Raw genomic sequence first — 27,148 nt, forward strand, 5'->3', positions numbered from 1 at the left:
ACTGAATTGCTTATACTCTGCATTATACAGCTAATGTACGTTACCCATATTACTACAAGAACTACATTACTTATTCTCCGCATTATACAGCTAATGTACGTTACCCATATTACTACAAGAACTACATTACTTATTCTCTGCATTGTACAGATAATGTACGTTACCCAGATTACTACAAGAACTACATTACTTATTGTCGGAATTATACAGCTAATGTACGTTACCCATATTACTACAAGCACTACATTACTTTTCTCTGCATTATACAGCTAATGTACATTACCCAGATTACTACAAGAACTACATTACTTATTCTCTGCATTGTACAGCTAATGTACATTGCCCATGTTACTACAAGAACTACATTACTTATTCTCTGCATTATACAGCTAATGTACATTACCCATATTACTACAAGAACTACATTACTTATTCTCTGCATTACACAGCTAATGTACGTTACCCATATTACTACAAGAACTATATTACTTATTCTCTGCATTATACAGCTAATGTATATTACCCATATTACTACAAGAACTACATTACTTATACTCTGCATTATACAGCTAATGTACATTACTCATATTACTACAAAAACTACATTACTTATTCTCTGCATTGTACAGCTAATGTACGATATCCATATTACTACAAGAAATGAATTAGTTATACTCTGTATTATACAGCTAATGTACGTTACCCATATTACTACAAGAACTACATTACTTATTCTCTGCATTGTACAGATAATGTACATTACCCATATTACTACAAGAACTGAATTGCTTATACTCTGCATTATACAGCTAATGTACGTTACCCATATTACTACAAGAACTACATTACTTATTCTCCGCATTATACAGCTAATGTACGTTACCCATATTACTACAAGAACTACATTACTTATTCTCTGCTTTGTACAGATAATGTACGTTACCCAGATTACTACAAGAACTACATTACTTATTGTCGGAATTATACAGCTAATGTACGTTACCCATATTACTACAAGCACTACATTACTTTTCTCTGCATTATACAGCTAATGTACATTACCCAGATTACTACAAGAACTACATTACTTATTCTCTGCATTGTACAGCTAATGTACGTTACCCATATTACTACAAGAACTGAATTACTTATACTCTGCATTATACAGCTAATGTACGTTACCCATATTACTACAAGAACTACATTACTTATACTCTGCATTATACAGCTAATGTACGTTACCCATATTACTACAAGAACTACATTACTTATTCTCCGCATTATACAGCTAATGTACGTCTCCCATATTACTACAAGAACTGAATTGCTTATACTCTGCATTATACAGCTAATGTACGTTACCCATATTACTACAAGAACTACATTACTTATTCTCCGCATTATACAGCTAATGTACGTTACCCATATTACTACAAGAACTACATTACGTATTCTCTGCATTGTACAGATAATGTACGTTACCCAGATTACTACAAGAACTACATTACTTATTGTCGGAATTATACAGCTAATGTACGTTACCCATATTACTACAAGCACTACATTACTTTTCTCTGCATTATACAGCTAATGTACATTACCCAGATTACTACAAGAACTACATTACTTATTCTCTGCATTGTACAGCTAATGTACATTGCCCATGTTACTACAAGAACTACATTACTTATTCTCTGCATTATACAGCTAATGTACATTACCCATATTACTACAAGAACTACATTACTTATTCTCTGCATTACACAGCTAATGTACGTTACCCATATTACTACAAGAACTATATTACTTATTCTCTGCATTATACAGCTAATGTATATTACCCATATTACTACAAGAACTACATTACTTATACTCTGCATTATACAGCTAATGTACATTACTCATATTACTACAAAAACTACATTACTTATTCTCTGCATTGTACAGCTAATGTACGATATCCATATTACTACAAGAACTGAATTAGTTATACTCTGTATTATACAGCTAATGTACGTTACCCATATTACTACAAGAACTACATTACTTATTCTCTGCATTGTACAGCTGATGTACGTTACCCATATTACTACAAGAACTGAATTACTTATACTCTGCATTACACAGCTAATGTACGTTACCCATATTACTACAAGAACTACATTACTTATTCTCTGCATTGTACAGATAATGTACATTACCCATATTACTACAAGAACTACATTACTTATTCTCTGCATAGTACAGCTAATGTACGTTACCCATATTACTACAAGAACTGAATTACTTATACTCTGCATTATACAGCTAATGTACGTTACCCATATTACTACAAGAACTACATTACTTATACTCTGCATTATACAGCTAATGTACGTTACCCATATTACTACAAGAACTACATTACTTATTCTCTGCATTGTACAGCTAATGTACGTTACCCATATTACTACAAGAACTGAATTACTTATACTCTGCATTATTCAGCTAATGTACGTTACCCATATTACTACAAGAACTACATTACTTATTCTCTGCATTGTACAGCTAAAGTACGTTACCCATATTACTACAAGAACTACATTACTTATTCTCTGCATTGTACAGCTAATGTACGTTACCCAGATTACTACAAGAACTACATTACTTATTGTCCGCATTATACAGCTAATGTACGTTACCCTTATTACTACAAGAACTACATTACTTATTCTCTGCATTGTACAGATAATGTACATTACCCATATTACTACAAGAACTACATTACTTATTCTCCGCATTATACAGCTAATGTACATTACCCATATTACTACAAGAACTACATTACTTATTCTCTGCATTGTACAGAAAATGTACATTACCCTTGTTACTACAAGAACTACATTACTTATTGGGGGTAATTCCAAGTTGATCGCAGCAGGAATTTTTTTAGCAGTTGGGAAAAACCATGTGCACTGCAGGGGAGGTAGATATAACATGTGCAGAGAGAGTTAGATTTGGGTGTGGTGTGTTCAATCTGCAATCTAAATTGCAGTGTAAAAATAAAGCAGCCAGTATTACCCTGCACAGAAACAAAATAACCCACCCAAATCTAACTCTCTCTGCACATGTTATATCTGCCTCCCCTGCAGTGCACATGGTTTTGGCCAACTGCTAAAAAAATTTCCTGCTGCGATCAACTTGGAATTACCCCCATTCTCCGCATTATACAGCTAATGTACGTTACCCATATTACTACAAGAACTACATTACTTATTCTCTGCATTATACAGCTAATGTATGTTACCCATATTACTACAAGAACTACATTACTTATTCTCTGCATTGTACAGCTAATGTACATTACCCATGTTACTACAAGAACTAAATTACTTAATCTCCGCATTATACAACTAATGTACGTCTCCCATATTACTACAAGAACTACATTACTTATACTCTGCATTGTACAGCTCTTGTACGTTTCCCATGTTACTACAAGAACTACATTTACTTATTCTCTGCATTCTACAGCTAATGTACGTTACCCATATTACTACAAGAACTGAATTACTTATACTCTGCATTATACAGCTAATGTACGTTACCCATATTACTACAAGAACTACGTTACTTATTCTTTGCATTATACAGCTAATGTACGTCTCCCATATTACTACAAGAACTGCATTACTTATTCTCTGCATTGTACAGCTAATGTACGTTACCCATTTCTCTGACGTCCTAGTGGATGCTGGGTACTCCGTAAGGACCATGGGGAATAGACGGGCTCCGCAGGAGACTGGGCACTCTTAAAAGAAAGATTAGGTACTACATCTGGTGTGCACTGGCTCCTCCCTCTATGCCCCTCCTCCAGACCTCAGTTAGAATCTGTGCCCGGCCAGAGCTGGATGCACTTAGTGGGCTCTCCTGAGCTCACTAAAAAAGAAAGTATTTGTTAGGTTTTTTATTTTCAGTGAGATCTGCTGGCAACAGACTCACTGCTACGAGGGACTGAGGGGAGAGAAGCAAACCTACCTGCTTGCAGCTAGCTTGTGCTTCTAAGGCTACTGGACACCATTAGCTCCAGAGGGATCGAACACAGGGCCCGACCTCGATCGTCCGTTCCCGGAGCCGCGCCGCCGTCCCCCTTGCAGAGCCAGAAGACGGAAGATTCCAGGAGAAAATCGGCGGCTGAAGACTCCGGTCTTCAATAAGGTAGCGCACAGCACTGCAGCTGTGCGCCATTGCTCCCACAGCACACCACACGCTCCGGTCACTGGTGGGTGCAGGGCGCTGGGGGGGGGGGGGCGCCCTGGGCTGCAATTTGTATACCTTGGTTGGCAAAATGCACATAATACAGTTATTAACTGTATTTGTGCCTAATCCCCTGCCATAAATATTATTAAAAAAGCGGGAGAAGCCCGCCGCTGAAGGGGCGGGGCTATCTTCCCCAGCACAGCCAGCGCCATTTTCTCTTCACAGCTCCGCTGGTAGGACGCTCCCCAGGCTCTCCCCTGCAGTATTCACTACGAGAAGGGTAAAAAAGAGAGGGGGGGGCACATAAATTTAGGCGCAAAAGGTAATATAAGCAGCTATTGGGGGAAATTTCACTTTGTATTATTGTAAATCCCTCTGTTATAAATAGCGCTCTGGTGTGTGCTGGCATACTCCCTCTCTGTCTCCCCAAAGGACTTTGTGGGGTCCTGTCCTCAGTCAGAGCATTCCCTGTGTGTGTGTGCGGTGTGTCGGTACGGCTGTGTCGACATGTTTGAGGAGGACGCTTACGTGGAGGCGGAGCAGGTGCCGATAAGTGTGATGTCGCCCCCTGCGGGGCCGACACCAGAGTGGATGGATATGTGGAAGGTATTAACCGACAGTGTCAACTCCTTGCATAAAAGGTTCGATGACGTAGCTTTGGGACAGCCGGCATCTCAGCCCGCGCCTGCCCAGGCATCTCAGAGGCCATCAGGGGCTCAAAAACGCCCGCTACCTCAGATGGCAGACACAGATGTCGACACGGAGTCTGACTCCAGTGTCGACGAGGATGAGACAAATGTACAATCCACAAGGGCCGGTTACCACTAAAAAGGGTATTCTGTTTGGGGAGAAAAAGCAGCCAGTGACTTTTCCCCCATCTGATGAGTTAAATGAATTGTGTGAAGAAGCGTGGTGTTCCCCAGATAAGAAATTAGTGATTTCTAAGCGGTTACTAATGGCGTACCCTTTCCCGCCAACGGACAGGTTGCGTTGGGAAACATCCCCTAGGGTGGACAAGGCGCTCACACGCTTATCAAAAAAGGTGGCACTGCCGTCTCAGGATACGGCCGCCTTAAAGGAACCTGCAGATAGAAAGCAGGAGGCTATCCTGAAGTCTGTGTATACACACTCAGGTACTATACTGAGACCTGCTATTGCTTCAGCATGGATGTGTAGTGCTGCAGCAGCTTGGTCTGATTCCCTGTCAGATAACATTGATTCCCTTGACAGGGATACTATTTTGCTAACCATAGAGCATATTAAAGACGTAGTCTTATATATGAGGGATGCACAGAGGGACATTTGCCGACTGGCATCTAGAATTAATGCAATGTCCATTTCTGCCAGGAGAGTATTATGGACTCGGCAGTGGACAGGTGATGCAGATTCTAAAAGGCACATGGAAGTTTTGCCTTATAAGGGTGAGGAATTGTTTGGGGACGGTCTCTCGGACCTCGTATCCACAGCAACAGCTGGGAAGTCGACTTTTTTACCTCAGGTTCCCTCACAGCCTAAGAAAGCACCGTGTTATCAAGTACAGTCCTTTCGGCCTCAGAAAGGCAAGTGGGTCAGAGGTGCGTCCTTTCTGCCCAGAGTCAGGGGTAGAGGGAAAAAGCTGCACCAGACAGCCAGTTCCCAGGAACAAAAACCCTCCCCTGCTTCCACTAAGTCCACCGCATGACGCTGGGGCTCCACAGGTGGAGCCAGGTGCGGTGGGGGCCCGTCTCCGGAACTTCAGCGACCAGTGGGTTCGCTCACAGGTGGATCTCTGGGTGCTACAAGTGATATCTCAGGGATACAAGCTGGAGTTCGAGACGTCTCCCCCTCGCCGTTACCTCAAATCAGCCTTGCCAGCTACTCCCATGGAAAGGGAGGTAGTACTGGCTGCATTTCACAAGCTTTACCTTCAGCAGGTGATAATCAAAGTTCCCCTCCTTCAGCAGGGACGGGGTTACTATTCCACAATGTTTGTGGTACCGAAACCAGACGGTTCGGTAAGACCCATTCTAAATTTGAAATCCTTGAACACTTATATAAGGAAGTTCAAGTTCAAAATGGAATCGCTCAGGGCGGTTATTGCAAGCCTGGAAGAGGGGGATTTTATGGTGTCACTGGACATAAAGGATGCTTACCTACATGTCCCCATTTACCCACCTCACCAGGAGTACCTCAGGTTTGTGGTACGGGACTGCCATTACCAATTCCAGACGTTGCCGTTTGGTCTGTCCACGGCACCGAGGGTATTTACCAAAGTAATGGCCGAAATGATGATACTCCTTCGAAAGAAGGGAGTTATAATTATCCCATACTTGGACGATCTCCTTATAAAGGCAAGGTCCAAGGAGCAGTTATTGGTCGGAGTAGCACTATCTCAGGAAGTGCTACAACAGCACGGCTGGATTCTGAATATCCCAAAGTCGCAGCTGGTTCCTACGACGCGTCTGCTGTTCTTGGGCATGATTCTGGACACAGAACAGAAGAAGGTGTTTCTCCCGGAGGAGAAGGCCAAGGAGTTGTCCTCTCTGGTCAGAGACCTCCTGAAACCAAAACTGGTGTCGGTGCATCACTGCACGCGATTCCTGGGAAAGATGGTAGCTTCTTACGAAGCAATTCCCTTCGGCAGGTTCCATGCAAGGATCTTTCAGTGGGATCTGTTAGACAAGTGGTCCAGATCGTATCTTCAGATGCATCGGCTGATCACCCTGTGCCCGAGGGCCAGGGTGTCTCTGCTGTGGTGGCTGCAGAGTGCTCATCTTCTCGAGGGCCGCAGGTTCGGCATTCAGGACTGGGTCCTGGTGACCACGGATGCAAGCCTCCGAGGTTGGGGGGCAGTCACTCAGGGAAGAAACTTCCAAGGACAATGGTCGAGTCAGGAGACTTCCCTACACATAAATATTCTGGAACTAAGGGCCATTTACAATGCCCTAAGTCAAGCAGAACCCTTGCTTCAAAACCAGCCGGTGCTGATTCAGTCAGACAACATCACGGCTATCGCCCATGTAAACCGACAGGGCGGCACAAGAAGCAGGATGGCGATGGCAGAAGCCACAAGGATTCTCCGATGGGCGGAGAATCACGTGCTAGCACTGTCAGCAGTGTTCATTCTGGGAGTGGACAACTGGGAAGCAGACTTCCTCAGCAGGCACGACCTCCACCCGGGAGAGTGGGGACTTCATCCAGAAGTCTTCCAGCTGATTGTAAATCGTTGGGAAAGGCCACAGGTGGACATGATGGCGTCCCGCCTCAACAAAAAGCTAAAAAGATATTGCGCCAGGTCAAGGGACCCTCAGGCGATAGCTGTGGACGCTCTAGTGACACCGTGGGTGTACCAGTCGGTTTATGTGTTCCCTCCTCTGCCTCTCATACCAAAGGTGCTGAGGATAATAAGAAAGAGAGGAGTAAGAACTATACTCATCGTTCCGGATTGGCCAAGAAGAACTTGGTACCCGGAACTACAAGAAATGATCTCAGAGGACCCTTGGCCTCTGCCGCTCCGACAGGACCTGCTACAGCAGGGGCCCTGTCTGTTCCAAGACTTACCGCGGCTGCGTTTGACGGCATGGCGGTTGAACGCCGGGTCCTAATGGAAAAGGGCATTCCGGTTGAAGTCATTCCTACGCTGATAAAGGCTAGGAAGGATGTGACGGCAAAACATTATCACCGCATATGGCGAAAATATGTTGCTTGGTGTGAGGCCATGAAGGCCCCCACAGAGGAATTTCAGCTGGGTCGATTTCTGCACTTCCTACAGTCAGGAGTGACTATGGGCCTAAAATTGGGATACATTAAAGTCCAGATTTCGGCCCTGTCTATTTTCTTTCAAAAAGAACTGGCTTCACTGCCTGAAGTTCAGACGTTTGTTAAGGGAGTGCTGCATATTCAGCCCCCTTTTGTGCCTCCGGTGGCACCTTGGGATCTCAACGTAGTGTTGAATTTCCTAAAATCACATTGGTTTGAGCCACTTCAGACCGTGGAGTTGAAGTATCTCACGCGTGGAAGGTGGTCATGCTGTTGGCCTTGACCTCAGCTAGGCGTGTGTCAGAATTAGCGGCTTTGTCCTGTAAAGGCCCTTATCTGATTTTCCATATGGACAGGGCAGAATTGAGGACTCGTCCCCAATTTCTCCCAAAGGTGGTATCAGCGTTTCATTTAAACCAACCTATTGTGGTGCCTGCGGCTACTCGGGACTTGGAGGATTCCAAGTTGCTGGACGTAGTCCGGGCCCTAAAAATCTATGTTTCCAGGACGGCTAGAGTCAGGAAAACCGACTCGCTGTTTATCCTGCATGCACCCAACAAGCTGGGTGCTCCTGCTTCTAAGCAGACTATTGCTCGCTGGATCTGTAGCACGATTCAGCAGGCTCATTCTGCGGCTGGACTGCCGCATCCTAAATCAGTAAAAGCCCATTCCACGAGGAAGGTGGGCTCTTCTTGGGCGGCTGCCCGAGGGGTCTCGGCTTTACAACTTTGCCGAGCTGCTACTTGGTCGGGATCAAACACTTTTGCAAAATTCTACAAGTTTGACACCCTGGCTGAGGAGGACCTTGAGTTTGCTCATTCGGTGCTGCAGAGTCATCCGCACTCTCCCGCCCGTTTGGGAGCTTTGGTATAATCCCCATGGTCCTTACGGAGTACCCAGCATCCACTAGGACGTCAGAGAAAATAAGATTTTACTCACCGGTAAATCTATTTCTCGTAGTCCGAAGTGGATGCTGGGAGCCCGTCCCAAGTGCGGACTTTCTGCAATACATGTATATAGTTATTGCCTAACTATAGGGTTTTGTTATGAGCCATCTGTTAAATGAGGCTCAGTTGTTGTTCATACTGTTAACTGGGTATGGTTATCACAAGTTGTACAGTGTCATTGGTGTGGCTGGTATGAGTCTTTACCCTGGATTCCAAATCCTTTCCTAGTTATGTCAGCTCTTCCGGGCACAGTTTCCTTAACTGAGGTCTGGCGGAGGGGCATAGAGGGAGGAGCCAGTGCACACCAGATGTAGTACCTAATCTTTCTTTTAAGAGTGCCCAGTCTCCTGCGGAGCCCGTCTATTCCCCATGGTCCTTACGGAGTACCCAGCATCCACTACGGACTACGAGAAATAGATTTACCGGTGAGTAAAATCTTATTATTACTACAAGAACTACATTACTTATTCTCTGCATTGTACAAATAATGTACATTACCCATATTACTACAAGAACTACATTACTTATTCTTTGCATTATACAGCTAATATACATTACCCATATTACTACAAGAACTACATTACTTATTCTCTGCATTATACAGCTAATGTACGTCTCCCATATTACTACAAGAACTGAATTACTTATACTCTGCATTATACAGCTAATGTACGTTACCCATATTACTACAAGAACTACATTACTTATTCTTTGCATTATACAGCTAATGTACATTACTCATATCACTACAAGAACTACATTACTTATTCTCCGCATTATACAGCTAATGTACGTTACCCATATTACTACAAGAACTACATTACTTATTCTCTGCATTGTACAGATAATGTACATTACCCATATTACTACAAGAACTACATTACTTATTCTCCGCATTATATAGCTAATGTACGTTACCCATATTACTACAAGAACTACATTACTTATTCTCTGCATTGTACAGATAATGTACATTACTCATGTTACTTACTACAAGAACTACATTACTTATACTCTGCATTGTACAGCTAATGTACGTTACCCATGTTACTACAAGAACTACATTCCTTATTCTCTGCATTCTACAGCTAATGAACGTTACCCATATTACTACAAGAACTGAATTACTTATACTCTGCATTATACAGCTAATGTACGTTACCCATATTACTACAAGAACTACGTTACTTATTCTTTGCATTATACAGCTAATGTACGTCTCCCATATTACTCTAGGAACTGCATTACTTATTCTCTGCATTGTACAGCTAATGTAAGTTACCCATGTTACTACAAGAACTACATTACTTATTCTCTGCATTCTACAGCTAATGGGGGTAATTCTGAGTTGATCGCAGCAGGATTTTTGTTAGCAGTTGGGCAAAACCATGTGCACTGCAGGGGAGGCAGATGTAACATGTGCAGAGAGAGTTAGATTTGGGTATGGTGTGTTCAATCTGCAATCTAAATTGCAGTGTAAAATAAAGCAGCCAGTATTACCCTGCACAGAACAAAATAACCCACCCAAATCTAACTCTCTTTGCACATGTTATATCTGCCTCCACTGCAGTGCACATGGTTTTGCCCAACTGCTAACAAAAATCCTGCTGCGATCAACTCAGAATTACCCCCAATGTATGTTACCCATATTACTACAAGAACTACATTACTTATTCTCCGCATTATAAAACTAATGTACGTTACCCATATTACTACAAGAACTATGTTGCTTATACTCTGCATTATACAGCTAATGTACGTTACCCATATTACTACAAGAACTATGTTGCTTATACTCTGCATTATACAGCTAATGTACGTTACCCATATTACTACAAGAACTACATTTTACACTCCTAAACATGCAGCGGCATGAACACGTATTGTTTAATCTCTAATGTACATATTATGGATTAACTAACAGTTCTTTACTATGGAAACTTTCCTTTACAGTTCTAGTATGTTAAGGTGATAATAAAATTGTTTATACACTAAACTGAATGATTCTAAAAAATAATTAATAAAACAAAAATATTTTCTCATTCTCTGTATGCTTGAGTGTAAGATTATGAATGGATGGAAGACAAAAGGAATGCAAATGGCACAGCTGCGGTAAAAATGGACAGATATCGCTATGTTTGATCGATGGTCATTATGGCGGTATCCAATTAGAGGCCATTTTTATCGCCCAAAATTGGTCCTGCGATTGTACGAAAACACACGGGATCAGGGATATATTCCCAATCTCATGTGTTTTCGTGGCTTCGGCGGCATGTTATCCTGGATTATGCTTCGAGTGCCTGAGGCACCTGGAACATTAGCCACAATAAGTGCTGGCATCAGGAGAAAACGAGGCCGACATCGGGGCTAATAGAATAGCTCCCGGCGATCCTATTAGCAGCTAATAGAATACCACCCTAAGGATCTGATTTTGGGGGGTATTTACTATTTAGCATGGAGAGAGATATAAAGCACTTATCAATCATCCTCTAATTCCTGGCTGTGTCAATTTAGAGCTGACTGGATAGTGTTTAATTTCTCTCCACTTTATCTCTCTCTATGCTTTGATAAATACTCCTCTGAGTGTTCATTGTAAAAAAATTTACTTTTGTGTTGACGCATTAGCAGGGCCATCTATTCGTATGAGCTCAGTGGGTAATTGCCCAAGGGCCTCAGGAGTATAAGGGCCCTAAGCTAATAGGGGTACACCTTTTTCCAGGGGTACCAGATTTTTTAAAATCAGTCCTGGGGTACCAGATTTTTTAAAATCGGCCCTGGGGAACCAGAGATACTGTATCCGACTTCAAAGCAGTGGGCCCCATACAATGAATTGCTCTTCCCAGTCAGCTATCTCGGGTTCTATCTGACTTGTTTTTCTGAGGCTATACTCTAAAAGCTGGGAGTCTCCCCTTTCGGGGTACACTTGCAGCTTGTTTCTACTATGCCCAGAACCAGAGGTATCAGCCTTCCAGCAGCTGGTCCCTGCTCCAGCTCCACATGCCTGGTATGCAGTTTTATATTTTCATCAGTGGATTGCTCTGGCTCCTAAACTCTAATCCCCAAGTCCCCAGAACCTCCTGAAATGTGGCACTCTCTAGTTTTGAAAGCTAAGAAATCTAGTTCCTGGAACTGGAGATATCTGCAGTCAAGCAAGCTGCTCTCCCATCAGAAAATGATGAATATTAAGCCCACTCCATTATCCGTCCGTCCCCGACATATTAAACACCCCCTACCACCCTGAAGTCATGTACCAGGCCCCTTCATTCAGCCCAATACACCCTTCTACAGTTTAGTTTTCTCCCTTCTGCCCTATCTCCCACCATCTGTGCAGTAAAATGAGTCATTAGAAGAAATTACTGCTCCAGGTCCTACATGCTGAGCGGAAAATAAAACACCCTCTACCACCCACGGGACATCAAAGCTGCCGCTGATAGCATTCCCCACCCCTATTGCTGGAGGATGGGTAGGGGCCCCAGTGCATTGCTTTGCCCAGGGGCCTACACTGCTTTTAAGACGGCCATGTGCACTAGTACACTTTAATTTTTATAGCTTGTATTTTGATTTGCATATATCATACATATTACCTATAGATACTGTATGTCTAGAATACATCCGTATTCCCGGTGGCCGGGATGCCAGCTGTCATTATCCCGACAGCGGCATCTCGCCCGCCAGAATGCCGGCAGCGAGGCAAGTGCTAAGAGTCCCCTTGCGGGCTCACTGTGCTTACCACGCTGCAGGCTCAGTGGCTTGCCAGAGGTTCTATTCCCACTCTATGGGTGTTGTGGACACCCACGAGTGGTAATGGCCCCTGTACGCCGGGATTCCGGCTATTGGGATTGGTATCCGGCATTGGTATCCTGACCACCGTGATTCCGACATTCGGCAAATTATCTGCATCCCTTGCTCTGATGCAATGCTGCTGCATCATCATCTGCCCTGCATCTTTTTGTTATGGGAAGAGACACATCTCCTAAAATGTGTATGTTAATGATAAGAGTAAATCAAAATGGGGTGGATCCATATGGGGCTTGGTTGAGGTTCATCCCCGTGCCTTAACAGTACTGAACTTTAACATGAACACCGACCCACCTCTCCAAGTACAAGCCAACACACAATAAACTATGCTCCATTCAAATGTTGGCATAAGCAACAAATGCTAAATCCTACTTTTAATTGAAGCAGATGGAAACGTCCAAATCTGTGTAGTGGCAAAGAAACATTGTGTTGAATACCATGTGGAAGATTATTCACAGGCTGCCTGGAACTCCTGTCCTGTAACCAGGAAGCAGTGTCGGACTGGGGCATAAAAGGCCCACCGGGGAATGCAGTTGTAGGGGCCCATACTTAGGGGTGTGGCCAGTCTCCAGAGAGGAGGGGGGGTCCAGTTACCACAGAAGCTTGGCTAACCATTACAGAGTGCATGGTCTAGGTCCCTTGATAAATTGTTAAAGCAAGTACTGCTAGAACATGCATGATAATGTGCCTGATTAATAGCAGGAATGCACTGTACAAAATATACCATGGTCCTGTGCAGTATAATGTAACGTGTATAATGTGTAATTAGTGCACAGTCTGGAACCTGATCCCTAGTCAGTGGGGCCGACCAGGGGTTTCCCGTGTGGGCCAGTCCAACCCTGCCAGGAAGTGTTAAACAATGGCAAGTGTCAGGACCGACTGAATTTGTGGATCCGTTAACCTTGGCCCAACCGAAGGTGTAGGTGCTGGAGTATGGTGGAAACAGGAAGGACAAAGATAGTTCCGTTTTATATATTTATTAATAGACAACAGTTCCAATAAGGAGTTAAATGACAATCATTAGTCACCATATATAAACTGACGTATTGCAGTGAATGGCATATAGATAAGCAGGATCAGTATTGAAGACGCATTGAAGAAATGTTCATATGAATAAGATAAAACGTGCCTGAAGATTAATGAAGACTTGTCCAATATAAAGCAATGATTTGTGCCAAACTGTAAGAAGTGTTAACTGGATATTGTAGACATACTGTAGATGAATAACTGTAAAGACTTGTTACCAATGCTTAAAGGCTGAACTGAAGAACTGTGTAGAGTTGTCTTTGAATGATGCAAAGAATGAAGATACAATACTGAAAGGAATACTTGCAGATTGCGAAGATAATACTTGTAGCAGTGTGAAAAGCTGCAGCAGACGACAATGGAGAAGAATGGGTTAAGCTGAGTAAACGAGGACCAGGATTTAAGAGGCAGTCACTGAACAAACAGGGTAACCTCTCACGGGCCTCCGGGAATCCACTTGTTGCCATTGACTGACTGCACAGCAGGGAGCTTGTGGATCACTTGCGTTGAAGGCTGCAGGCAGACCTATGGGAGGCGATATCTGGACCACTGAAATCACACAGAAATCCACAGGGAGAGCACAGAGCTAGGGTACAGAGTAGCTACAACAAAGCACGGGCCAAGAGTGAAATTATCCCAGCCTTCTTATAGGCAGCACAAGCACGGGATTGGCTAACACTTACCCACAGGTGCTCACAGATGCTGCATTTGGTCTCCAACATGGCCACCTCCTATACTGCAGACACGCAGAGGTACCTCTGACCATTCAGTCCCCGTACTCCTGGCTCCCAAAACCTGCATCCCCTCTGCCGCCGATCACGCCGTGTCCCCACACGGCCTCACAGCACCACAAGCAACCGCGCCGGCAATGGACGGACCCCAGAACCCGCAGCGGTGAGTGATCGGTTCATGACAGGCAAGTATTGTTGTCCCAGTATGGGCAATGTGGAGAAGGGCACAGACTGTCATCCTTGCATTTTATTGTGAGTCGTCATATTGCGTATTCTGTTCAATCAAACTGAAATATTCATAATAGAGCAGAACTCCAAAATCACATGGAAAATTATAGAATTCTATTTGATCTAATAGTTTATATGCAAAGCATCTTTGATACATGAGACTACTCTTGTTTTATTCATTAAAGCTCTACAATGTATAATATAAATAATACGGATGGATCAAAACAATGCAAATACTTTTAGAAATTATTTGACCTAAATCCAAACCATAATTTGCTAATTAAAATTACACATGAGGATAATAAACCATGGGGTAAATGTATGAAGCAGTGATAAGCGTGGAGAAGTGAGCCAGTGGAGAAGTTGCCCATGGCAACCAATCAGCTGCTCTGTATAATTTGAAAGTATGCAAATTTTAAATGTTACTTCAATGCTGATTTGTTGCCATGGGCAACTTCTCCACTGGCTCACTTCTCCATTCTTATCACTGCTTCATACATTTACCCACATATCTCTAATTGTAGCTGCTTAGTTTGGTACCTACATGTACCCCAGCACTGCAGTGAATTTCATATCCGCAGGATTTGCCCAAAGCCAAATAAGGCTAAAAACTATAAAGAATTGACTGGATCCCGGAGGAAAACTGGGTTCCGTATGTGCCTAGTTCATAATGAATAATGTTTACAATAATTCTCTTTTATGTAGATTTGAATCTGTTCAGAGTAGAAAACAAAAAGAAGTATTTACTAAAGGTAGAAAAAACACTTCTGCCTATCAATAAAAGGGTTACCGTCAATCAAGGGGTGATGAATTTTCTGCTTTCCTCTATCGCAAAACATGAAGAAGTGTGTTCATACATGTATGTACTGCCGCCTGCCGCAATCCTTTATTACTGTTGCCAAGATATTAATAAACAAAGGAGAAATAAAAGCCCTTGCTAGCTTGCCTTATGGTTTTTGTTCTCCATAAATTCCTGGCGGTCAAATTAATTGGGGCCCATGATATAACTCCCCTGAGCCCTAGTTTCTGCAAGCAACCTTTACGATACTAATCTCCTTCTCTGGAAACCTTTGCAGAATCTAGCCTTAGGCTACCAAGGCTAATGCCATCTTAAGATGATGTTAGCTACTGGGACTTGGTAAATATGATCTTTTGTGGTCCCCTGTACATACATTCTGGGGATGATACCTATTTGTGGATGGTGCCTGAAAAGAAGGTTTTCATGGATAACCCTTTTTTTTCCAGAAATATACCCTAAGAGTTTAAATTGAATTGTTCCATAAAATTCTGCTAAGTATCCCAATAACAAAACCTTGTATGTAGTAATTATTTTGCAGTATAATTAGACACATTTGTAAAAATGAGTAAATAATGGTCTTTACATGATGACCTCAAATGATCAGTACCATGTTTTATCTACAGCTGATTATTAAGGTTCACATGACCGATGGCAGCACCAAGACCTTGATGGTGAATGAACTTCAGACTATTCGAGATGTCATAGACAACTTGTTTGAGAAGAGTCACTGTGACTGCAGCGTTGAGTGGTGTTTATATGAAGAGAACCCTGAGCTACAGCTTGGTAAGTATAGTACACTAAACAGAAATATTTGGGGAAATTCAATTAACAACAGGACTTACCACTGGATTTTAGCTCCTTGGTTAAGTGCTTGGAGATATCCAGTTATACCCCACAACTAACGAGCGGTGAGGCATAGATTCCAGGTAAAGTATACGGAGTTATGCAGTTAACCCGTGCAGTAAGCCGGCGACCAGCCCTGAGGGTGCACTTAACGCGGGAGATGCAGTATGCCAGGGGCATAGCCAGAACTTTGTAGGCCCCATAGCAACATTTTAAAGGGACCACCATCCCAGTGCTTCTAGACAGACACTTCTCTGCAGCAGTTGTTAATTTTATGCCCTATAATAATGCCCTAGTTAATTTTTTGAACCATAGTAGAGCCTTATTTAATGTTATGCTCCATAGTAGTGCTCTGGTTTCTTTTATGAATCGTAGTAGTGCTTAAGTTCACCCTATGCCACATTTCAGAGCTGCCAGTACACATTATGCTGCACAGTATCCCCAATTCACATTATGATATATAGTGCTCCCTGTTCATATTGTGCCACATTACAGTGCCCCGGTTCATATTATATAACATTAAAATGCCCTCCAGTTCATTTTATTTATTTATTTATTTATTTATTTATTTATTAACAGTTTCTTATATTTTATACCACACTACAATGAGCAGGTCCAGGGGCATACCTAGATATATTGCAGGCCCCAAGGAATAAGTTTGAAAGGACCCCTACGTACCACTCAATGGTGAAAAATGTATATATCACATGTAACTTTGACAGGGAAGGTGGGCCCCTCTCAGCTCTGGGCCCCATAGCAGCTGCACTGCCTGCACCTATGGTAGCTATGCCCTTGAGTATGCCCCAGAGTTAGACTGGCCCCACTATTCCACGATAGATGATAATATTGAAAACAGTCAATAAAAATGACACTAGACCTTATGAACCAAGAAAATGTGCTTGTGTTTAGCTACACACATCTGCCCTACAGCCGTTCACTTTCAAATCTTGCTATACACAACAAAAAAAGAACTCATAACAATACACACAGTGAATCTAGTAGTAGTACTACAAACTTAGTAGTGAAACAGATGCCTCTCAGAGACCACTGTTGAAATTATATGTACATGTGTAAACACAGTGGCGTTATCTATAATGTGCCAAAATGTGTGGTGCACATGGGCCCCTGGGTCCTGGGGGGTCCACACAATACAACCTATACCAATTTCTTGAATACTTACCCTCCCTGGAGTCCCACCGCACAAGTCACTGTGAAAATGGAGCGACGCCTATTTTCCTGGTGTTTTGCACATGTGCAATAGGAAAATGGCCAGCAAAATGGCTGCTGCTCCATTTTCCCAGAGACATAAACATGCGCATGGGACTGCGCTAGTAACCCTAGTGCTCACAGTCCCACTGTGCTGCCAGCTAGAGAGGAAGGGACCCAGTTGGAGACTGCATACGGGCCCCCTCCTTTATGAATACACCTCTGTGTAGACAACAGACCCAAAAGCAATATCATTATACAGTAAACCTGGGGCTGTAACTAACCACAGATTGATTTCTTTAATAATAATTTGTTTCTCTTTCATTAGAGCGATTCTTTGAAGACCATGAAAACATAGTGGACATACTATCAGATTGGCCAAGAGACAGCGCAAACATAATTCACTTTCAAAAGAAAAATGAAAAATATGCTGTTTTTAAAAATCCTCAGGTGCGTTCACAAATGTGATTTCAATTATGTGAATGGGATTTTACATACAACTACTTAAAGGATATATAAAGCCGCAGGCAATGTAGCGATGGTCTCGGAAAATATTATATGTTACAGTATTTTTCATTGGATGAACTATATGTTCTTAAATCCCTCTAGCATGACGCTACCTCATAAATATCAGTCAATGCTTGGAATGAAAGTGGTTGAAGTTGGGTAAAGACGTGATCTTACTGCATAAAATGAAGATAATGCTAAAGCAAAATTTGAATGGAAAAAACATTTAGGGGTCTATTCATGAAGCAGTGAAAGCAGTGGAGAAGTGAGCCAGTGGAGAAGTTGTCCATGGCAACCAATCAGCTGCTCTGTATAATTTTAAAGCATGCAATTTATAAATGTTACGTCAATGCTGATTAGTTGCCATGGGCATCTTCTCCATTGGCTCACTTCTCCACACTTTTCATTGCTTCCTAAATAGACCCCTTACTCATTCAGCCAGGCACTTCACATCCACATCCACAGAACGCTAACAGTTTCCCCAATGGTGATTTTTTTTTTTTTTTGAGATTACGGCCCTCATTCCGAGTTGTTCGCTCCCTAGCTGCTTTTAGCAGCAGTGCAAACGCTAGGCCGCCGCCCTTTGGGAGTGTATCTTAGCTTAGCAGAAGTGCGACCGAAAGGTTAGCAGTTCTGCTATTAAATATTTTCATGCAGTTTCTGAGTAGCTGCAGACCTACTCCTACCTTGCGATCACTGCAGACAGTTTAGTTCCTGTTTTGACGTCACAAACACGCCCTGCGTTCGGCCAGCCACTCCCCCATTTCTCCAGGCACGCCTGCGTTATCTGCTGACACGCCTGCGTTTTTTAGCACACTCCCGGAAAACGGTCAGTTACCTCCCTGAAACGCCCCATTCATGTCAATCACTCACCGATCAGCAGAGCGTCTGAAAAGCGCCGCTAGACCTTGTGTAAAACTGCAAAGTTTTGTGTGAAAGTACTTGGCGCGTGCGCACTGCGGCCCATACGCATGCGCAGAACAGCCGAATTTTAGCCTGATCGCTGTGCTGCCAAAAACGGCAGCGAGCGATCAACTCGGAATGACCACCTACATGCATTCCCTTCATCGTTACCATATATAATTTATATGGGAAGTGCAGATGGCTTCAGTATTGCAGAACTACAGCACTGGGGCTATAGTTTCTATTACTCCACCACCCACCAGCCAGTGGAGTACCAGTGAATTCAGGTCAGGGCTGCATCAGGGACCTGCATTTTTCTGTCACTATATATATATACTGACAGACATATCTACAGGGGTGTACTACAAACTGCCGACTGTCAGGATCCCGGCGCCCAGCATACGGGTGCCGGGATCCCAACAGCCGGAATGCCAGTAGCGGGGTGAGTGCAAAAGAGATCCTTGCGGCCTCGCTGCACTCACCACGCTGTGGGCACGGAGGTGCGCTACGTGCGACACACTATTTGTTCTCCCTCCAGGGGTGTCGTGGACACCCCAAGAGGGAGAATAGTTGTCAGTATAATAGCGGTCGGGATCCCGGCGCCGGTATGCTGAGTGCCGGGATCCCGACAGCCGGTATAACGAGTGCCACCCTATTCACAGATGTATCCAGCTCTAATTTACTCAGTTTCCTGAGCCTGCCCCTACTGTACTTAGCCTACATTTCCCAACCATTCCCTCCTATTCTCTCTAAGCATAAAGAGTCATAAGTGGAAGATCAGGGGAGCCGAAATGGAGGGACTTGCTGGGGAGGGGTTACGGCACCCTGTCAGTGTGCGCCACCGCTTTGTGATGGTGCACAGCTTCTTCAAAGGGCACTCAACAAGGGGTGGCCATGTATCACCCACCACCAGTGTTGGGCTGCCCAAGCTTTTGAGGCATACAGACACACAGTATATGCATACACACCTTTGGCGCACATGCACAGAATGAAATGTGTAGGTTACCCCCTAAATGAATTGTGTCCATTATAACTGAAAAGTATAAAGCCCCATAATTCATCAGTATGTACATAGAGAGTCATATGGAATTGTCTATTTCTAAGAGGATGCAGCGCACTGGAACATCTACTGCACAATACTGTAGATGATATATAGAGAAATGCTAATTATTGTACGATTTGTGCATCTGGCAGTTCATTGCATACATTTTGCTCATGTTGAATTTAATTTACATAGAAATATGACCTTTACTAAATAAATACAAAGGAGTGTGTCACAAAGACCGAGCATAAGAGAAACACTGAAGTACTGAGACAGATCGTGATTATTGATACATTTACATGTTAATCTATTGCATAAATGACCACCAACCGTGCAGAAGTTACATTACACGAACCTCTGGCGTTACAAAATGTCTATAAACAGTTAGTCTAAACAGGCAAAATAAGTTAAACATAGAATTCTGTATGATTGTAATGGTAAGCAATGACACCAGTGAACTTTTGTCATGTTGTAGTCAAACGTCTCATTAGTAAAGTAAATAACTAGAGATATAAGTACTTTGCAATATATATTAACAAAAGGCACAGGCTAGAAGACTAAATAAACACTTGTCTGCTTATGATGGTCTCCACCTGTGGCGCTAGAAACTATATTATAAAGACATTTGAAAATGATATTCAGTGACTGAAATCAGACTCGTGCAATGAATAACCATGTCCCACAATTTATTAGTACCGCACTATGCTATGCCATGTTGTTCTAAGGTTTAACAGCGTTTGGTCATCCTGTAAAGGATTTAAGATCTGCTGTATTTGTCAAAGGCTGTTAGCCCTAAATCCTGTGAAAACTGGTAGTTTTTGCAGGCTTTAGGGCTTTTGCCTATTTATCATGCCCTGCAGGTATTGGTGGCCACAGGTGAGGTTAGGGTTAGGCTGCAGGTGGAGGTTATGGTAAGGTTGCAAAAGGGGAGGTTAGAGTTAAGCTGCAGCAGGGGAGGTTAAGGTTAGGCTGCAGGTTGAGGTTAGGATTAGGCTGCAGGTGGAGGTTATGGTAAGGCTGCAAAAGGGGAGGTTAGGGTTAAGCTGTAGGAAGGGAGGTGAGGGTTAGGCTGCAGGTGGAGGTTAGTGTTGGCTATAGGAGGGGAGGTGAGGGTTAGGCTGCAGGTGGAGGTTAGTGTTGGCTATAGGAGGGGAGGTTGAGTTTAGGCTGCAGGTAGAGGTTAGAGTTAGGCTGAAAAAGGGGAGGTTAAGGTTAAGCTGTAGGAGGGGAGGTGAGGGTTAGGCTGCAGGTGGAGGTTAGTGTTGGCTATAGGAGGGGAGGTTGAGTTTAGGCTGCAGGTAGAGGTTAGAGTTAGGCTGAAAAAGGGGAGGTTAGGGTTAGGCTGCAGGCGGAGGTTAGAGTTAGGCTGCAGTAGGGGAGGTTAGGGTAAGTCTGCAGGTGGAGGTTAGGGTTAGGCTGCAGGAGGGGAGGTAAGGGCTAGGATGCAGAAGGGGAGGTTAGGGTTAGGCTGCAGATGGAGGTTAGGGTTAGACTGCAGTAGGGAGATTAGGGTTAGGCTGCAAGAGTTGAGGTTAGTGTTAGGATGCAGGAAGTTAGGGTTTGACTGAAAGAGGGGAGGTTAGGTCAGGCTGAAGGAAGGGAGGTTAGGGTTAGGCTGAAGTAGGGGAGGTTAGGATTAGGCTGTAGATGGTTAGGGTTAGACTGTAAGAGGGGAGGTTAGGGTTAGGCAGCAGATGGTTAGGGTTAGGCTGTAAGAGGGGAGGTTAGGGTTAGGCTGCAGATGGTTAGGGTTAGGATGCAGGAGTGGAGGTTAGGGTTTGGCTGTAGATGGTTAGGGTTAGACTGTAAGGGGGGATTAGGATGCAGATGGTTAGGGTTAGCCTGTAAGAGGGGAGATTAGGGTTAGGCTGCACGAGTTGAGGTTAGTGTTAGGATGCAGGTAGTTGCGGTTTGGCTGAAGGAGGGGAGGTCAAGGTTAGGCTGCAAGAAGAGAGGTTAGGGTTAGGCTGCAGTAGGGGAGGTTAGGGTTAGGCTGTAGATGGTTAGGGTTAGACTGTAAGAGGAGAGGTTAGGGTTAGGCTGCAGATGGCTAGGGTTAGGCTGAAAGAAGGGAGGTTAGGGTTAGGCTGCAGATGGTTAGGGATAGGCTGCAGTAGGAAAGGTTAGGGTTAGGCAGTAGATGGTTAGGGTAAGACTGTAAGGGGGGTAGGATGCAGATGGTTAGGGTTAGGATGTAAGAGGGGAGGTTAGGCTGCAGATGGTTAGGGTTAGGATGTAGGATTTGAGGTTAGGGTTTGGCTGTAGAAGGTTAGGGTTAGAGTTAGGCTGCGGGGGGTGGGCAAGGGGGATAGAGTTAGGTTTAGGGAAGCTACTCACTACAGGTTGGAAGAAGTCATCATCACATTACCGTTGGGCCCAGAAGAACCCGCTGGAGCAGCTGTACCAGCCAAATAAGTTAAGTCACCTCCGGATAACCAGGAAAGTTTTGTCAACATTCTAATCATGTCGACATTTCATCAGTGTTGACAAAATATACCAGGCCATGCATTACTTCCCACCACCACCCCATAATGTTTTTTTACAACTGATGTACTAACACTAAAGATCATTTACAAAAGAAAAAAGCGCCCTTATCGCAATTTTTACGCCATTTGTGGCTAAATGTCTGCAAATGTGCTGGATGCATTTCACATATTATATTCCCATACATGATTAAAGCTATACATGAACTTAAGCAAACCTGTATTTTAGGAGAAAAGTTTAAAATGAATTACAGACATTTAAACTGTTGCAGATATAGAGCCTGATTCTGAATCACAAGCAACTCTAGGGGGGTCATTCCGAGTTGTTCGCTCGCAAGCGGATTTTAGCAGATTTGCTCATGCTAAGCCGCCGCCTACTGGGAGTTAATCTTAGCATCTTAAAATTGCGAACGATGTATTCGCAATATTGCGATTACACACCTCGTAGCAGTTTCTGAGTAGCTCCAGACTTACTCGGCATCTGCGATCATTTCAGTGCTTGTCGTTCCTGGTTTGACGTCACAAACACACCCAGCGTTCGGCCAGACACTCCTCCGTTTCTCCGGCCACTCCTGCGTTTTTTCCGGAAACGGTAGCGTTTTTTCCCACATGCCCATAAAACGGCCTGTTTCCGCCCAGTAACACCCATTTCCTGTCAATCACATTACGATCGCCAGAACGATGAAAAAGCCGTGAGTAAAATTCCTAACTGCATAGCAAATTTACTTGGCGCAGTCGCAGTGCGGACATTGCGCATGCGCATTAAGCGGAAAATCGCTGCAATGCGAAGATTTTTACCGAGCTAACAACTCGGAATGACCCCCCATATGCAGCCACATATAGTGAGTTTTCACATGCTGTGCGTGTGTTGAAGGCTGCATATGAATCTTGGTGAACGCTCGCACAATGCAAAGCGTTTGCCAAGGTGTACATTTGTACATATCTCTGACGTCTCTAGGTGGAACTGAGCAGCAACAATGCAAACGCATGTTTCATTGACATGTGGTGGCCATGTAGCTACTACTGTATAGTCGCATTAGCCTTCTATTTGCAGAGGGCTTCCTCAGTTGTGTTTGCATTACCCATATCAGGCCCATATTGTTTAGGTCAATTTTACCTTTTTCGTACATTTGTAAATAAATATGTTGTGATTAATTTTTTGATATACTCATCTTCAATAAATAATTATATCTTTCCATCTTTTTCCTGTGATTCAGATAAATCGCTGGTGGTAGAAAATATATTATTTGCAGACTATACACATCACAATATTCTATAATGTTTAAAATTCACAGTCCAGTTTCCCAGCCCCACTAAATTGTAGTATAAAGCAAATGTATGTAGATTGCATATATTATTAGACTGAAAAGTCATAAACTAAAGTGCCTTGAATTCTTACTGTTGTCTTTGGGGGTAATTCTGAGTTGATCGCATCTTCAAGTTTGTTAGCAATTGGGCAAAACCATGTGCACTGCAGGGGAGGCAGATATAACATGTGCAGAGAGAGATAAATTTGGGTGTGGTGGGTTCAATCTGCAATCTAAATTGCAGTGTAAAAATAAAGCAGCCAGTATTTACCCTGCACAGAAACAAAATAACCCACCCAAATCTAACTCTCTCTGCAAATGTTATATCTGCCTCCCCCTGCAGTACACATGGTTTTGCCCAACTGCTAAAAAATGTCCTGCTGCGATCAACTTGGAATTACCCCCTTTATGTTTTGGGTTTTTTATGCAAGGCTCTGCTCCAGAACAGTATAAACAGTAGACTAGAGCACAGGTTCTCAAACTCGGTCCTCAGGACCCCACACAGGGCATGTTTTGCAGGTCTCCTCACAGAATCACAATTGAAATAATTAGCACCACCTGTGGACCTTTTAAAATGTGTCAGTGAGTAATTAATACACCTGTGCACCTGCTGGGTTACCTGCAAAACATGCACTTTGTGGGGTCCTGAGGACTGAGTTTGAGAACCTGTGGACTAGAGCATAATAAGATCATGGCGGTATAATTGCAACTGTCTAAATATTTTCTTACTGTGCCCATAACACGTGGTCAGCCACTGCAGCTCATGGCTTCATACGCAGTACAGCTTCTCCAGACATGCTTATATACCACCCAGAAGCTAAGATGTTTGCAGACTTTTAGCCCACTAACAATGTTCTAAGGAGGACACTTTCACATTGCATAGCTGCCATTTTGTGCTTTGTAAATGTCATGCATTGAATTTATTTAGTAAAAATCTTCAGTTCCCTAGTAGGTTCTTCTCATAGAATCAAACGTTCCACTTGGAGACACTTTTAATACATCTTTACATTGAAAGAGTTTACCTCCTAATGGCAAAATGTGTACAGTACTGTATGCCACATGCGGATCGTTTGACGGATGGTTTTGCTAATGTAGCTCACACAGGGAGAGCTAACGGAAGAAGGGAACTGATGGAAGAAGAGAAGACAGTTGGATATGACAAATATTAGCAGTTACACGGTCAAGTCACATTTTCGTTGTTGGCAGCGCGTATACCCAAGTACATCACGTGTCATGTGCTGGCTTGGTGCGTATATAAGGTGTGCAGTAGGTCATCTGCACATATATCACTCGCTGCTGTCATGGGTAAAAGGGGTGAGTTATCTGAGTTGCAAAAAGGGATGATTATCGGCTTTCGGCCAAGGGCGGCAATATTTCTGAAACAGCGCAGTTTGTGAACTGTTTGCGTGCTGCTGTAGTTAAGGTGTATCATAACTGGACAAATGGCATTATTGCAAATAACCAACGTGGAAACTGCGGAGCACCATATGCCATTGATGTTAGAGATGAACTTCGGCTATGAAAGTGCATGAGAGCCGACTGACACGCTACAGTGGAGCAGCTCACCGTCACAATGAACTTGGGGGCTACCAGGCGTGTGTCTAAAACAACAGTGTAGCCCATCTATTTGCTGTCCGTGCTGCACACGGCAGTTACTCTATTAGCTGGTGGTCATAATAATGTGACTCGACTGTGTGAAAATAAATTGAAAAAAAAAAAAATGTGATACCCAACGAAGGAGTGGGTTCTTCACAAATAGCAGTAAGGATCTGGAATACCTTACCGGAGAAGGTAGTAATGGTGGACTCAGTAATTGAGTTTAAAAATGGGTTGGATAGATTTCTAACTGATAAAGATATCCAGGGATATAACATTTAAAAAGACTGTACTGAGCTACTACGGGTATACTTTGGTTCATTCATAATAGTATATGATCAAAACATAGGTCGAACGTGATGGACAACTTGTCTTTTTTCAACCTCACTAACTATGTGCCTAAGATCGCAGCAGCAAATTTGTTAGCTAATGGGCAAAACCATGTGCACTGCAGGGAGGAGGGGGGGAGCAGATATAACATGCAGAGAGAGGTAGATTTGGGTGGGGAGTAGTCAAACTGAAATCTAAATTGCAATGTAAAAATAAAGCAGCCATTATTTACCCTGCGCAGAAACAAAATAACCCACCCAAATCTAACTCTCTCTGCAAATGTTATATCAGCCCCACCTGCAGTGCACATGGTTTGGCCCATTAGCTAACAAATTTGCTGCTGCGATCAGATCTGAATTACCCCCTATGTTACTACAGTATGTGTAAATTGTTCCATAGACTCCTAATAACAAATGGGATGGAATGGGAGAATCAAAGAACCCACCTCCTACTGGGTGCATTATGGTATTACGTAGTGGCACAGTGGTTTGTATTGACTCCATGGACAAGAAATGGATGAGGATCAATCTGGTGCTCAAGATTTTTATCACTCTACTTTTTCCATTTCTGCTCACTTCTCCTATTTCTTTGGCCTGGTTGAACTACAGTATATGGATTTCTAAATCCATATTTTATAAAATAGTTGTCATTGTGGGTGGGATGTACTAAAAGCAAAATGCTTCCCAAATTCTGTGTACGGCAGTTTTTGGATGTCTGGCCACATGTCCCATATGTACCAAGCTCCGGAATGCAATAGTTTCCGGAGTTTGGACCCATTAGGCAATGGATGACACTGCCTAATAGAATCCTATGGGCTTCTTTCCGCATTGTGCACCATGAGGGATCTAAAAGGATCCCTCCCAGTGGTCCCTGCAGTTTGTGCATGTCAACGCATGCGCATAAGGATTTCTGGGTCTTTTCGGAAGAGCTGTCCATTTCAATTGTAATCACAATTCTACATACAGTACATACCAGCATTATTAACTTTGCTTTTTATGCAGTAAGTGGTGGCATGTATCGCATCCAATATGCCCTGCGTTTTTTTAGATAGTGGAGGTGACATTGTTTCTGTCATTGTTCTATGTTTTTGGCTGACAAGCCAACTGTTTCCATGTTAAATATAACTAAATGTATGGAGAGAATTATAGGGTTTGATTAAAATCCTGATCAAATGTTTTGTGTTGACCAATGTTCAAAAAATTAGGGAGAAATGTGATGAGCAATTTGCAGTAGAATTAGAAGCAGCAGTTTCACAAACCAAGTTTTTTTGCCTTTAAAAGAAATAATGACTTTAAATCCTGCAGCAAAAAAAAAACCCGAAATCCAAAAAGTTGTTGTGACCAATTTGCTCTTCATTATATGTAGGGAACCAAACATCAGTAAAGGCAAGTTGGACATCAAAGATTGTCCACAAAGTAGGACCTA

General features: G+C 43.1%; 1 protein-coding gene across 4 annotated transcripts in view; it reads left to right on the forward strand.

The window, feature by feature from the left end:
• Positions 1-27,148, forward strand: part of APBB1IP (amyloid beta precursor protein binding family B member 1 interacting protein) — a 396,905-nt gene that overhangs the window by 212,901 nt on the left and 156,856 nt on the right. For all 4 annotated transcript variants that reach the window (XM_063921652.1, XM_063921655.1, XM_063921651.1 and 1 more), the window contains exons 6-7: positions 16,130-16,289; positions 17,884-18,005. In XM_063921652.1, the coding sequence (XP_063777722.1) occupies positions 16,130-16,289; positions 17,884-18,005 (282 nt within the window). The remainder of the gene's footprint in view (positions 1-16,129; positions 16,290-17,883; positions 18,006-27,148) is intronic.

The sequence above is a fragment of the Pseudophryne corroboree genome, chromosome 5 (genome assembly GCF_028390025.1).
Source record: "Pseudophryne corroboree isolate aPseCor3 chromosome 5, aPseCor3.hap2, whole genome shotgun sequence".
Classification (NCBI taxonomy): domain Eukaryota; kingdom Metazoa; phylum Chordata; class Amphibia; order Anura; family Myobatrachidae; genus Pseudophryne; species Pseudophryne corroboree.